The 14,340-nt window shown below is 38.4% G+C and overlaps 1 protein-coding gene across 1 annotated transcript; it reads left to right on the top strand.

Moving 5' to 3' along the window:
• The first annotated feature begins 1,038 nt into the window (after positions 1 to 1,038).
• On the top strand, positions 1,039 to 3,883 carry LOC125196705 (serine/threonine-protein phosphatase 6 regulatory ankyrin repeat subunit C-like). Its single transcript, XM_048095316.1, has 2 exons — positions 1,039 to 1,860; positions 2,516 to 3,883. Exons 1-2 carry the CDS (start codon positions 1,162 to 1,164, stop codon positions 3,707 to 3,709), a joined length of 1,893 nt encoding a protein of 630 aa, XP_047951273.1. The 5' UTR covers positions 1,039 to 1,161; the 3' UTR covers positions 3,710 to 3,883.
• The last annotated feature ends 10,457 nt before the right edge of the window (positions 3,884 to 14,340 follow it).

Below are 14,340 nucleotides of genomic sequence, written 5' to 3'. Positions count from 1 at the left end.
TACATATGTTTCTTCAACTATTCAAATATTTTATTTGTACTAATCCAAAATCTCAACTTTTTCTCACCATCATTTTCCCTGCTCCCTATTTCTTTACCCCTCTCTTTTGCAATTTTGCAATGGCCGTGATTAAATTCTCTTGTCAAATTAAAATTTGCAGAATGAAATTAATTCTTAAATAATTACTTCTTCAACTGTTCAAATATTTTATTTGTACTATTCCAACTCTTCTCACCAACCTTTTTTCTTTCCCCTGCACCCTATTTCTTTACCCCTCTCTTTTTGCGATGGACGTATCTTGTCAAAGTATAAAATTTGCAGAATGAAAATTCTCAAATAAGTAATTAAATTGAGGCGATTATAATATCATACGGAATAGTGTTAAGTTGATATTTATATTTAATGGTTATAACTTATAAAAAAAATTCATATATTTTTAATGTGAAATAATGATTTATTTTGTTAGTTGATAATGGTGATTGATGAATGTCCTACACAATCACAAACCTTTTCCTTTCTATTAGAATAATTTCATACAACTAATTTTTTACCACCCCATATATTTGTTGAATTTTATAATCTTTATCCTTACTAAATTATAGTCATTCATATTACAACTTTTAATTATCAAAATTTGATTATATGCAGTTATGATAAAGCTATAATAATATATTACACAATTTTGATTTTATTACTAATAATAACGCATAATCTTAATTTTATATTACAACTATTCGATATATTTAGATATTCATCGTGTTATTTATTTAAATATAAAATGTACCAAAATGTAATTTTTTATAGTTGTAAAAAATGTAAAAATATCTCACACGTACAAAATGTAAAAGTCAAAGACTTTTCATAAATATTTTTGTAATAACAATATTATTTGTGTAATTAACATAAAAATTGGAAATGTTTATTGTGAAAGCACCTTTCTAATTTTATAATACTAGGTGAAAAAGTGGCGGGCCCCATCGAGTCTCCCACATTATTCTGTTATTGCAGTGAGATACGAGCCAACCACCTTTATCAATCTCACTCCCATCTTTAATCTAACAAATTCGATCTTCCCTTTTGGTTTAATCCACAAACAATTCACAACCCTCTTCCTCAAATCACAAAAAGTTTCGATCTTTACGCCTCATTCCCCATTTCCGGATGACTCCGGCGACATACTTCCCTCTCCGGTGGGAGAGCACCGGTGACCAGTGGTGGTACGCCTCCCCGATCGACTGGGCCGCCGCCAACGGCTACTACGACCTGGTCCGCGAGCTCCTCCGCCTCGACGGCAACCACCTCATAAAGCTGACGTCCCTCCGCCGCATACGCCGGCTGGAGACGGTGTGGGACGACGACGAGCAGTTCCACCACGTCGCCGCCTGCCGCTCCGCCGTGGCCCGGCGGCTGCTGGCGGAGTGCCAGCTCAAGAACGGGAAGAACTCCCTCATCGGCGGCGGCTACGGCGGCTGGCTCCTCTACACCGCCGCCTCCGCCGGCGACGCCGCATTTGTGAGGGAGCTGCTCGAGAGGGACCCGCTTCTTGTCTTCGGCGAGGGGGAGTACGGCGTCACGGATATTCTCTACGCCGCCGCCCGGAGCAAGAGCGAGGAGGTTTTTAGGGTGGTGCTGGATTTCGCCGCCGCGCCGAGGTTCGCCGGCGGGGAGGAGCAGGCCGGGGAGATTCCGGCGGCGTATAAGTTGGAGATTATGAATAGGGCTATCCACGCGGCGGCGAGAGGCGGCAATCTCCGGCTGTTGAAGGAGCTGCTTCGGGATTGCTCGGACGATGCGTTGGCGTATCGGGACGTTGGGGGAGCTACCGTCCTGCACGCCGCCGCCGCCAGAGGCCAGGTTCAGGTAAACCCCCTTCTTCGGTTGCCATGACTACTTGTAATTATTGGCGGCGTTTAGTTTTCAATTAAATTGAGATTATTTTAGTTGAAGGAGGTTGGCTACGACTTAATTATTATCTGATTATTATATTGAATTGTGAAATTCAATTTCACGAACCAAACCAAACACGCTACATTTCATTCCCAGATATAATCTTGCAAAGTGAACAATCACGTTAAATACTAATCTTATTTCTTGTTCAGAGTTTTTTCTGAAATTTAGCCCGTGACATTATATCTCGAGCTCTTAATACCAAGATTAGATTGTAATTTCATAACTAACCACGATATCAAATTAATCTTAAACAAATATCTTATGACTTAAATCATATTATTTTGTCTATAAACTGAAAGCTAGTAGTATTTTTTATCATTTAGGATAGTCTCATTTGAATTTATTTAGGCTAAACTTTGGAAAATACTTTTACTACTTTGCGACTTACAACTTTATTTTATTGATAATGGATTCCAAAATGCATAGTTAGAATAGCTAAACTAGATAGTAGTACTATGATAGGGACAAGAATCCAAAATGCATATGGTTGATTTTGTTATTTAGAATTCAATGAAGCAAGATTGATGATAAAATCTGTTGTTGATGATGCATCAATCTTGCTCAGGTTGTGACAGATCTTGCTTCGTCTCCCGGCCTAATCGACGCCACGGACAACCAAGGTAACATGGCCTTGCACGTGGCAGCTCAACGCGGCCATCTAGCCGTCGTTGAAGCCCTAATCCTAGCCTCTCCTTCCTCCATCTCCGCCACCAACAACACCGGAGAGACATTCCTCCACGCTGTCGTCTCTGGCTTCCAAAGCCCCGGTTTCCACAGACTAGACCGCCAGCTCGAGCTCATGAAGCACCTCCTCTCCGGGAACCTCTTCCCCGTGGAAGACATCATAAATGCCAAGAACAGCCAAGGCAGAACCCCTCTCCATTTAGCCATCTTAGCCAACACTCACTCCAATCTCGTCGAGCTCCTCATGACCGTCAAGTCCATCGATCTCAACATACGTGACCAGGATGGCGCCACGCCCCTCGATATCCTGAGGCAGAGGCCCCTGTCTGCCTCCTCCGAGCTGCTCACCCGACACCTCATATCCGCGGGAGGGATCTTCACCTCCCAAGACTACTCGGCTAGGCGCGTGATTGCCTCCCACATCAAGAGGCAGAGCATGGGGAGCAGCCCGGGGACGTCTTTCCGGATAAGTGATGTAGAGATCTTCTTGTACACCGGCTTGGAGAATGCCTCGGATGGCAGCCGCAGCGTTGGCCTCAGCTCGTGCTCCCCCGAGGTGGTGGTGGTGGAGGCGCGTAGTAGCAAGGCCTCTGCAGCGCAGCGCCTCAAACGCCTCCTGCATTGGCCTAAACGGGCGAAGAAGCCAGTGCAGGAGGAGGGGGTTCCTCTGCCTCTGAGGCAGAGGTTCTCGAAGGCGCCTTCTTCAACGAGCAATAAACGTACGCTGTCTGTCCGGAGCAGCCAGCCGAGCCCTACGGCTAAGAAAAGGTTGGCCTCGGGAGTCATGCACGGGGTGATGCAGTCAATCCCCAGGGGGGCTCATAGGTCGCGTTCGAGTTCCTTCTCGAAGATTTCGTTTTCGTCGCAGGGGTCATTGGAGGCTCCGCCTCCTCTGGTTGAGCATGAGGCCCCAAAGGCCTCGTGCTCGAATGAGGAAGGGGCGAGGAGGCATGGAGTGGTGAATAGGAGGTTGGTGATGAATCAGTATTTATGCTTTGGCGGCCCGAGCCAGGGTGGGGTCGAGGCGCCTGAGACGTACGAGGTGTACGAGAGGTCGGTACTCGCGGCGGCGTGATCAGAGAGAGGGTATTGTCAAGAGGTAGAGAAGGTGGTGGTGATTAACTAGTTTTGTACAGATGGTTTAGGTGGAGGGAAATGGAATTTTATTTGAGTGTTTTATCTTTGTATTTTAATGAAATACTACTATGTTAAAAACCTGGATCATCTCAAATTCATAGGGCATTTAATATTTTGATGTTGTTCATGCTCTTTTCAAATTCATAGGGTATTTTGATTTTGGACCTTGATATTCTCAATAATAATAGTAATAAAAAAGTTTGGCCCAATTCACACAACTGAGCCCAGAGAAATATTATAAATATCAACTGATATGTGGCCTATAATATTTGGGCTAATCTATTCAAATTGGGTTACAATTCGACATAAAGCCTATACAATAAATTAAGATGATAGTTTACTGCTTAATCTATTAACAGAATATTGAGATACTTAATCTAAATAAACATTGTTTTAACGTTGACATAGCACACTTTTCTTGTAAAATCAGATCATTAATACTCCTACTTAATAATCGCCACACAAACTTTAAAGTAGGCAAACCAAATTTTGAAGATGGGTCGGTAAGTGTATTTTATCGAAAGAAAATTAACTAGTTTTTTCCTATTTAAATAAAAATTTGATTATATGTGTACAATGATTAGTTTTCTTTTAGTCGTCTGCTGTTAGTCACACTTTTGGAATTACATGAAATTGGTGTTGTAGTTGTAGTAATGGATGAAGTGATAACGCAAGAAATTAACAAGTCCAATACCAAATTCCACAATCATTATTACGACATTTCCGTGTAATTTTTCAGTGATGAATGCTTATAAAATAAAAATCTGAGAATGACGGGTGGTATTTTTGTAATAATATACCTATATATAAGGGTTTCGGAGATATGTATAATCAATTGATACCTATCTTAAATTGATAACTAATTAACAATTATATCCACAAGCTACATTAAGGATGTCAAACGTCATAATATAGTCGTTAGCAATCAATTTAAGATGTTAGTATATTTGGATTTATATAATTTTCTTGATGACCACAACATCACAACTACGTTGGACAATTTGACTTGGTTAAAACTTCAAGATAACACATGTCACAATTTAGAAAAAAAAATAGGCACTCAAATAAAAAAGTTCATGCGGGTCGAAATTTCCATATCCATCAATTTCTTCAGCCACTCTTTTCCAATTTAAATATGAGTGGTTTGTGTAATAGTCCAATCATATGGATCCATATTAGAGAGTGTTAGAAGATATCACGAGAATCACGAGAATATTGAGATTGATCCCAAATTGATCTTCTTCCAAAGATAGAATGCAATCCCTGTAAAATAGGCAGAGATTAGTTTTTCCTTATGTAAATATTTCTAGACCTATAAATAGGTGAACCCTTGTAACAATTATCATTGAAGTAAAATACACAATTCCGATCCCTAGTTTATTTCTTCATGGTATCAGAGCAGGAGATTTTAGGGCTCAGAAAAATTTCATCCTAGCCCAATCATACCAAAACTCGGCCAAGAGGCTGAAACCAAAACAAAAAATTCATCCCTACACACAAAATGTCAGACACCGATGAGGAGAAACCAGCAACCGAACCCTCAAGATTGAGGTCAAGCAAGAACGTTACCGTAGCGTTCAAACTAAACGGGAAGAACTACCCGCTATGGTCGTGACTTATGAAAGTTGCGATAGGAGGAAGGAGATGATACTCTCACATAGTTGATGAACCGCCAGAACCAGAAAGCAGGGGATACCGGGATTGGGAGGAAACTGATCTCGTAGTTTTCTCGTGGATAATCGACAATATCGAACACGATATAATTGCCGATTTTGCTCACCACCAAACGTCAAAAGCTCTATGGGACAACCTTCGAATCACATTCGAAAGCAAGGCAGATTCGTTCCACATCTATGACCTGGAGGACAAAATAATAGCAATCAGACAGGGAAACTTGGATCTTGAAACAAATTACCGTCGGATCCATGGATTATGGATCAACGTCGACAGGAGCCAGAAGCAGTCGGTGACATGCTGCGATAAAGGGATAAAATAGTTCAGGGATTTCACAAGTGAGAAGAGATTAATCAAATTCCTCACCGGATTAAACCCGGAGTACGCCGCGATCAGGCGGGACATTCTCAAGATGGAGCCGTACCCCTCAGTAGAAGAGGCATACGCGGTGGTGAAGAAGGAGGCGACTCGATGCAAGATCATGTCACCGGCATCTTCAACACCCACCGGAGATACCACTGGCATAGGGAGTGCCGATACATCATCGGGGGAGATCGGGTATGGATTTGGAGCCCAGAGAGACAGATCAACCAATAGGAACGGACCACCGCGTCATCCACCCGCCGGAGCCGCCACTCACCAAGCCGGAGGAAAGCCGGACAAGAGCAAACTATGGTGCTCACACTGCGGCAAGAACAAGCACACGAAGGAGAGCTGTTTTCTCCGGGTGGGCTACCCGGAGTGGTGGGACGAACGGCAAAAATCCCGATTCCAAGCGAAGTTCGCGGCGGTCGGAATCACAGAGCAACAAAGTCAGGGCTCAATTGCACACCGAGATGGTGGAATCGGAGGGGGAAATCAACCACACAACCCTCTAAATCAGGAAACAGGTGCTGGGAGTGGTGGCGGCGGCAGAATCGGCGGCGTCGGGAATTTCGTGGAGAAAGCCGATGGGACTGGATCGCAAAAATGGGGCGGCGGCGGATATGAAGGAGGTAAAGGGTTTGATAATTTATCAAACCCTAACACAAACTCTATATTCTGTTTAAACCCCAATATTCAGCCAGATTTGCATTCTATACCCCATGCTATGTTAAGTTATAAGAAACACCACCCAAGTACTTTAAATTGCAGATTGACCCCAGCTGTTGACCAAATTTTGACCCAAAATCGTTTTGCACCTTTATTAAATATTTCCGCTGCATTTAGTGTGCAAAAGACTGATAATGTTGAAAAAAGGGGATGGATTTTTGACTGTGGAGCCACTGACACTATGACTCCAGAACGATCTGATTTCATTGATTTTGGGAAAATTACTAAAACCTATATCCGAACTGCGAATGGGGAATTAATTACTGTGGAAGGAACCGGAACCATAGAAATTTCTCCGGATCTTCGATTGTCGCACTGTTTATTTGTTCCTAGTCTGTCTCAAAGATTGATGTCTGTAAGTCATGTAACTTGAACTGTACACTACTAATGTACCCAAGTTTTTGCATCTTACAGGATATTCGGACGAGGAGGATCGTTGGGCGTGGCACTGAGAACCAAGGACTCTACTATGTGGACGGGGTAGCTCACCATGGGAGTGCAATGCTGGCTCGCGGATCCACAAAAGAAGAGGCTTGGCTGTGGCACAGAAGACTAGGACATCCTTCCCATGGTTATTTTAAACTTTTGTTTCCCGATTTTTTGTTGCCTAAAGATTTTTCGTGTGAGACATGTGTTTTGGCGAAAAGCCACAGACAATCGTTCAAACCTTCCAATTCCCGTATGCAATCTATGTTTGATTTAATTCATGCTGATGTGTGGGGTCCTGCACCTATTATTGGGGGGAATGGTTTTAGGTATTTTGTGACATTTATTGATGATTGCACACGAATGACTTGGATATATTTTTTGAAACATAAATCTGAGGTGGTAGAAAAATTTATCCTGTTTTTCCAAATGGTCCAAACCCAATTTCACACCACCATCAAAATCCTTCGGTCAGACAATGGGAGAGAATTTGTTAATAATAGCATGTCAGAATTTTTTAGGGGGAAAGGCCTAATACATCAAACATCATGTGCCTATACACCCGAACAAAATGGGGTAGCCGAAAGAAAAAACCGAACCATCCTAGAAGTAACCCGTGCCCTCATGATCGATTCTAAAGTCCCTACCTTTTTGTGGCCCGAAGCAATAGCCTCTGCTGTTTACCTCATCAACAGACTTCCTACCAAAATCCTACACATGAAAACACCCCTTGACATTCTTTCTAAACAAGCCAACATCCCAGAATCCCTGAGCATGTCACCGAAAGTTTTTGGGTGTACTGTTTATGTTCACATTCCCAAACACGAGAGAACCAAACTTTCCCCGTGTGCAACCAAGTGTGTCTTCGTAGGATATGGGGTGAATCAAAAAGGTTACCGATGCTTCGACCCGACTACCAAGAAAATTATCACCACCATACACTGCAATTTTTTGGAAACAGAATTCTTTTACCCACACCACCTTGACAGTCAGGGGGAGAGAGAACTAGAACCTAAAAATAATTGTGGGGACTGTCTAAGTTGGTTTGTGTCACCTCCAAGCCTTTCGATTGAGGAGCCAATAGAGACTGTTCCGGTCACTCCCGCCGAGCAAGCCCCGTCAGAGTCAACTCATCCGCGACCTAGCGTTCCGCCTCAACCAATATCCGAGGTATGTCCGGGATCCGAAGAAAGTACTACTGATGATACTACGGTTAATACTAACAGTGCAGAAGTTGAGGAGAACACAGTAGATGGGGATACAGGTCGATATATGCTTCCATATCGGATCAATCGAGGAGTTCCTCCAAATCGGTACTCACCTGGCAAAGTAGGGGTGAAAAGCAGGTATGGAGTGGCGAATTTTGCACAGGCAAATCTGACAAAGATGGCCCGAGCATTTGAGGAAGCATTATACGAGGAAGAGGAGATACCACAAACTGCCGAAGAAGCAATGAAAATCAAGCATTGGAGAGAGGCGATGTTCACAGAGATGAAAGCCCTAATGAGAAACAATACCTGGGTGAAAGGAAAGTTACCTGAAGGTGTAAAGGCAGTAGGATGCAGATGGGTGTTTACCATCAAACGGAGACCTGACGGATCCATTGAGCGGTATAAAGCTCGACTCGTGGCTAAAGGATATACACAGACGTACGGAGTTGATTATGCTGAGACATTCTCCCCAGTTGCAAAGATTAATACCGTGAGAGTTCTGTTCTCAATTGCGGCAAACAAGGACTGGCCCCTCCACCAGTTTGACGTAACGAACGCCTTCCTACATGGGGAGCTACCAAAACCTGTGTACATGGTTCCTCCACCGGGATTTACTGATGATTTTCAACCCGGTGAGGTGTGCAAGCTTGGAAGGACATTGTATGGGCTAAAGCAGTCGCCCAGGGCGTGGTTTGGCCGATTCACTGAAGTAATGATGAAGTATGGGTACAAGCAGAGCAACTCAGATCACACATTGTTTCTCAAGAAGAAAGACGGAAAGATTACATGCCTGATCATTTATGTAGATGATATGATTATCACTGGGGATGACGAAGAGGAAATTGGTGAACTTCGGCAAAACTTGTTCAAGGAGTTTGAAATGAAGGATCTAGGTCCTCTCAAATATTTTTTGGGAATTGAAGTCTTAAGGTCGCAAAAGGGAATCTTCATCAGTCAAAAAAAGTATGTACTTGATTTACTTGCAGAAGTTGGAATGATAGACTGTAAACCCGCAGACACTCCTATGGTACAGAACCATGGATTGCAGATACGTGAAGGGGCGAAGTTGACGGATAGGGGGAGATATCAGCGGTTAGTAGGAAAACTTATCTATCTTTCCCACACTCGACCCGATATAGCATATGCTGTAGGAATAGTCAGCCAGTTCATGCATTCACCACAAGAAGATCATTGGGAGGCAGTATTGAGAATTGTCCGATATTTGAAAGGAACAGTTGGACATGGGGTGTATTTTGAGAAACATGGCCACTTGGAAGTGCATGGGTTCACAGATGCAGATTGGGCCGGTAATCCAAATGATAGAAAATCAACGGCCGGATACTTCACTTTTGTTGGAGGAAATCTCGTCACTTGGAGGAGCAAGAAACAAAAAGTAGTAGCGCTCTCAAGTGCCGAAGCAGAGTTTAGAGGGATCAAGAGTGGTCTCACGGAGATATTGTGGCTAAAAAGACTCATGACAGAGCTTGAACTACAGTCAACGCAACCTTGCAGACTGTTTTGCGATAATAAAGCTGCAATTAGCATTTCAGAAAATCCGGTGCAACATGACAGAACCAAGCATGTGGAGGTAGATCGACACTTCATAAAGGAAAATCTGGAGGCAAAGACAGTCCATATGTCAAGTCAGAGGATCAGTTGGCGGATATATTGACTAAGGCGGTTAACTCAAAGGTGTTCAGAGAAGTATTGGTCAAGTTGAGTATTGGTAATCCCACTACTTAACTTGAGGGGGAGTGTTAGAAGATATCACGAGAATCACGAGAATATTGGGATTGATCCCAAATTGATCTTCTTCCAAAGATAGAATGCAATCCCTGTAAAATAGGCAGAGATTAGTTTTTCCTTATGTAAATATTTCTAGACCTATAAATAGGTGAACCCTTGTAACAATTATCATTGAAGTAAAATACACAATTCCGATTCCTAGTTTATTTCTTCAGAGAGAATAACCAAATTTAAATAATTCATTTTGCAATACTGTGTGCTTGTTTATTTATAATAAAAGGTTACCTGAAAACGAGGACACCCATATATATTTAGAAATTTCATTGGATAACAGAATTGAATAAATTGCGCATGCGGTTTTTTTTTTTTTTCAATTCTTTATCTTCGGAAATATAATTAATTATATTTAGCACCAATAGACTGAAATACCGATGAATTTTCAAGTTGTGAATAATTTATTTTGTTTTATCGAAATTAAGTCATGAGACATGTGGGTGCACAACGTGAAATCGTGTGTAGCCTGTACCCATACCTTTTTATCAAGTTGACTTACTAAAAAACAGGATAATAATTTAGCCTATTTTTGTAATTTAGTCCCTTGCATATTCGAGACTACGACAAATTAATGGAAAAAATTACTCTCTCCGTAAGTAATTTATTTTTTATGTGATTCAAAATGCTTAAGCAAAAAGATCACAAAAAAAAAACTTAGTAAGAGTATCTTTTTAGGGAAAAAAAAATTAAGACACAATTACTAATGTTTGAATTTTTTTTAAAATAATCATAATTTAGAATGCAAAAGAAAGCGTCACTAAGTTGAGGGTAAATTAATCTTTTATTTTTGGGACGTTTTTATTTGTGTTTTTAGTTGAGACACCAACAATAAGAACATTTTATGCCGTTTTGTACTATAATTAGACACAGAAATGTACTTAATAGCATTAAAAAAAATATCCTTACCCTTTCTTGTTTTTTTTATTGTAGTGAATGACGAACTAGTAAAACAAAAACAACTAAAAATAACCTTATCCAAAACTACTAGAGAAATACGAAATTAAAACAAACAACGGTATATAACAAGACGTTTGAAGGCTACCGGAAGGCTGAAGGAGTATAAAGCCATAGTTTATTATGAATAATGAATGTTTATTGTTAATGAACACTTTTTCTTTCTTTATTATAAGTTCTCATTTGGTACTTATAAAGTGTTTGTTTAAATTAGATGTCTTTTATTGCATAAGATATCAATGTTATATTTTATTACAAGTATTTAGGTACCTGCTAAACAACATTATTGTAAAAAATAGTTTTTTTTTAATAATTTAATCAATAATTTGACAGATGAATAAAATCATGGTTAGCCTATTAATATAGTTACGCTTTGCATTAGATATCTTATGAGGAAATAAAAGTCCAGGAATCCGAATGTATTGTCATATACTTCCTCGTTCCTTAAAAATTTGTCATTTATTTTCATTTTTGTACGTCCCTAAAAATTAACTCTTTTACACTCACATTTTATTATAAAACTATAATATTTCACAAATATAGTACCCACACACTACTAACTTTTTCAAATTATATTTCTTAAAACTTATGTCAAGTCAAATGATGATAAATTATTATGACGGAGATACTCCTATTATGTAGCAAACACTCTAGTGGTATTATTAAATTATAGTCCGATCATTCATTCAATCGTGATTTTTTAGCTCGAACTTTGAAATATAGATTAAATATAAATAGTATTCTCTTTATCACTCACTTAAAGATTAGTGCAATCAAGAAACTTACCTATCGCCAGATAATATATAGTAGTACTACTATTTGACAGCCCATATATAAAGTGAGCTACTATAAGATAAACTGTAAACAACTAAATTAGTGTAAATGGAGGAAAAGTCAAACTGAGATCAAGGGAATATGGAGTGTCGTGGTTTAATGGATATCGACAAATTTATTCCAAAAATAATTCAATTGGGACATTTGTATTATTGATTATGCACATATTGACTAAAGACTTTGATAGTCTACCATTTACAATTGCTTATGAAATTTCCACCTTAATTTCGTACTTGTACTCTTTGAAAGCTACCTGCATGAGATGTTTGAAATTGAAGTTTACTTTAAAATGAATAAACAAATAGCAAAAAATAAATTTGTATGTTTAGACTTTAAGAGTTATAATTAATCTAAGGTTAGGTTAGAACATAACAATCTAAATTGTTTGATAGAAAAAATAATAGTATATAATATAATCGGAATGCGCATTTAAATCATAAAACTCTCTGACTATGGAGTTATCTGCGCTAACAAACACATCAGAATAGTTTTAGTGGGTTTTCGTCATCGTCGCAAAAAAGTTTGAAAGAAAACAAACCCTTCAAAAGAAATGAGAACTGAATATACTTTTGAGAAAATACTTTTAATTAATTAAAATTGAGGAAATACTTTTAATTAATTTATTATTAAAATAAAATCTCTGTCACGCCATTCTCTCAAGCTCCGACTAAGTGGACTTCACGTTAAATAAATAATTTTCTAATTAGATTACCGAATAAATTTGATCACCATGTTTGAAAATTCGATTGATAAATTGTTCCCCACACTCAATAAAGTGATCAAGTGAAACGAGTGTGAACGAAAGGCTCCATTTACTTTGACCATATATTTTAAAGTTTTGATTTTTTGTGCGAAAAAATGATACTCTTGGAAACGTGTGAATATACAAAAGAACGTTGATTTTAAGTTAGAGATCGAAAATAAATACAGAGTCAACGATTGTCATCTCTCAAATTTTGATAGTGGATGATTCTTTGATTTTTTTTTTTTGGCTTTTTCGTGGGCTGGATAAATTCCAAATTACGCACCAAAATTATGCACAAAACCATGGTTAGACCGGCCATCCACGTGGCATGCTAATTTGAATATTTTTATGTCATTAATTTGATGCTGTATAATATATTGATATTATGATGTATATGTGCGTTATTTCTTGTGAAATTTTGTGGAACATTTAGAAACTTAATTGTATCATGGGTGGAATTCGTAGGTGAGTATGACATGATAATATTTAGTATTATCAAATAATTTAATAATATATGAAGCATTGCTTTAGAATTACCTAATGGGCATGTCAAAATTACGAGTTATGCATAATATATAACATTAAAAATTTAGACTTTATCGATAAGATTTATTTTCGGTAGAGTTGGTAATATCGATCTTTACTGAAGCATGTCGCACGTCATTGCAAACATAATTGGTAAATCCGCTTCTAATATATGCATGAATGTTTGCAACTTTCACTGTGACGACCATATTTTGCTACGGATAGTAATGCCTAGGAAAATCGTTTCTAAGGTAGTAACATGGATAGAAAGAGGAAGAAAAGCATAAATCGAACAATCATTTTATTACAAAAGACTGAAGAATTCACATGGTCATGCGGACCCAAATAGTATGAATTTAACAATAGATACTTTTATTCTCATCTGAGTTTTTGAAAATAAGTCTTACATAAAAAACTACTCAAAAAGGCACGCCATGAAAAAAAGTTTAAATTAACAGTCCATCTTTAGAAATTTATGCTTAGGTTTACTTCTATCCATGTAATTATGTCCTACTCGTAGGAGTTGTATGTAGGAATTACTACTATCCAAATGGATGAAATATATGTTTATGCAGTGACGGATCCAGAAATTTAGAAAAGCCGGGGCTGAAAATTTACAATAGTGCGGCCTAATATTTCGCGGGAGAGACCAACCTTTATCCAGACATATCCAAAATTATCGATTTATATGTTCGAAATAAATATTACTCTCTCTGTCCCACAAGAATATACACTCTTTTCTTTTTAGCCTGTCGCATAAGAATATGTATTTTTCAATTTGGAAATTATTTTCTTCTGATGAGGTGAGACCATTTTTCCCTAACAATAGTTTAATTACTTTTTCTTTTTACTTATCTTATTTAACCAATTATGCATTAAAACTCGTGTCCACCCAAAAGTGCATATTCTTGTTGGACGGTGGGAGTATTATATTTTTATATTAAAAAATATTATAAAGATAATGTAAAATAAATTATTAAAATACTAGTTTATATATAAACATAATACTAATAAATTATAAATACAAAAAATAAATATAGTACTAACATATTATTACATATATACAGCAAGAGTTAAATAGTAAATAAAGTCTAAATATATTTAATTTATCAAATCTTCTTAAAAAATACTAATAAAGATTAAAATATACTCCTATGTAGTAAAACTTTTATATATCATGTCACTATAAATCTATGATGAATTAGTTTTAATATATACGGAGTCAAAAAATTGAATACTCCATAAAGTAAAATACTAGTAGTAATAAATTTAAGACAAAATGAATTATTTTGACGGGAATCCCAAGCG

This window comes from Salvia hispanica, chromosome 6 (assembly GCF_023119035.1).
Source record: "Salvia hispanica cultivar TCC Black 2014 chromosome 6, UniMelb_Shisp_WGS_1.0, whole genome shotgun sequence".
Classification (NCBI taxonomy): Eukaryota; Viridiplantae; Streptophyta; class Magnoliopsida; order Lamiales; family Lamiaceae; genus Salvia; species Salvia hispanica.
The sequence above is the reverse complement of the archived record's forward strand: the minus strand, read 5'-3'. Positions and strand labels throughout refer to the sequence as shown.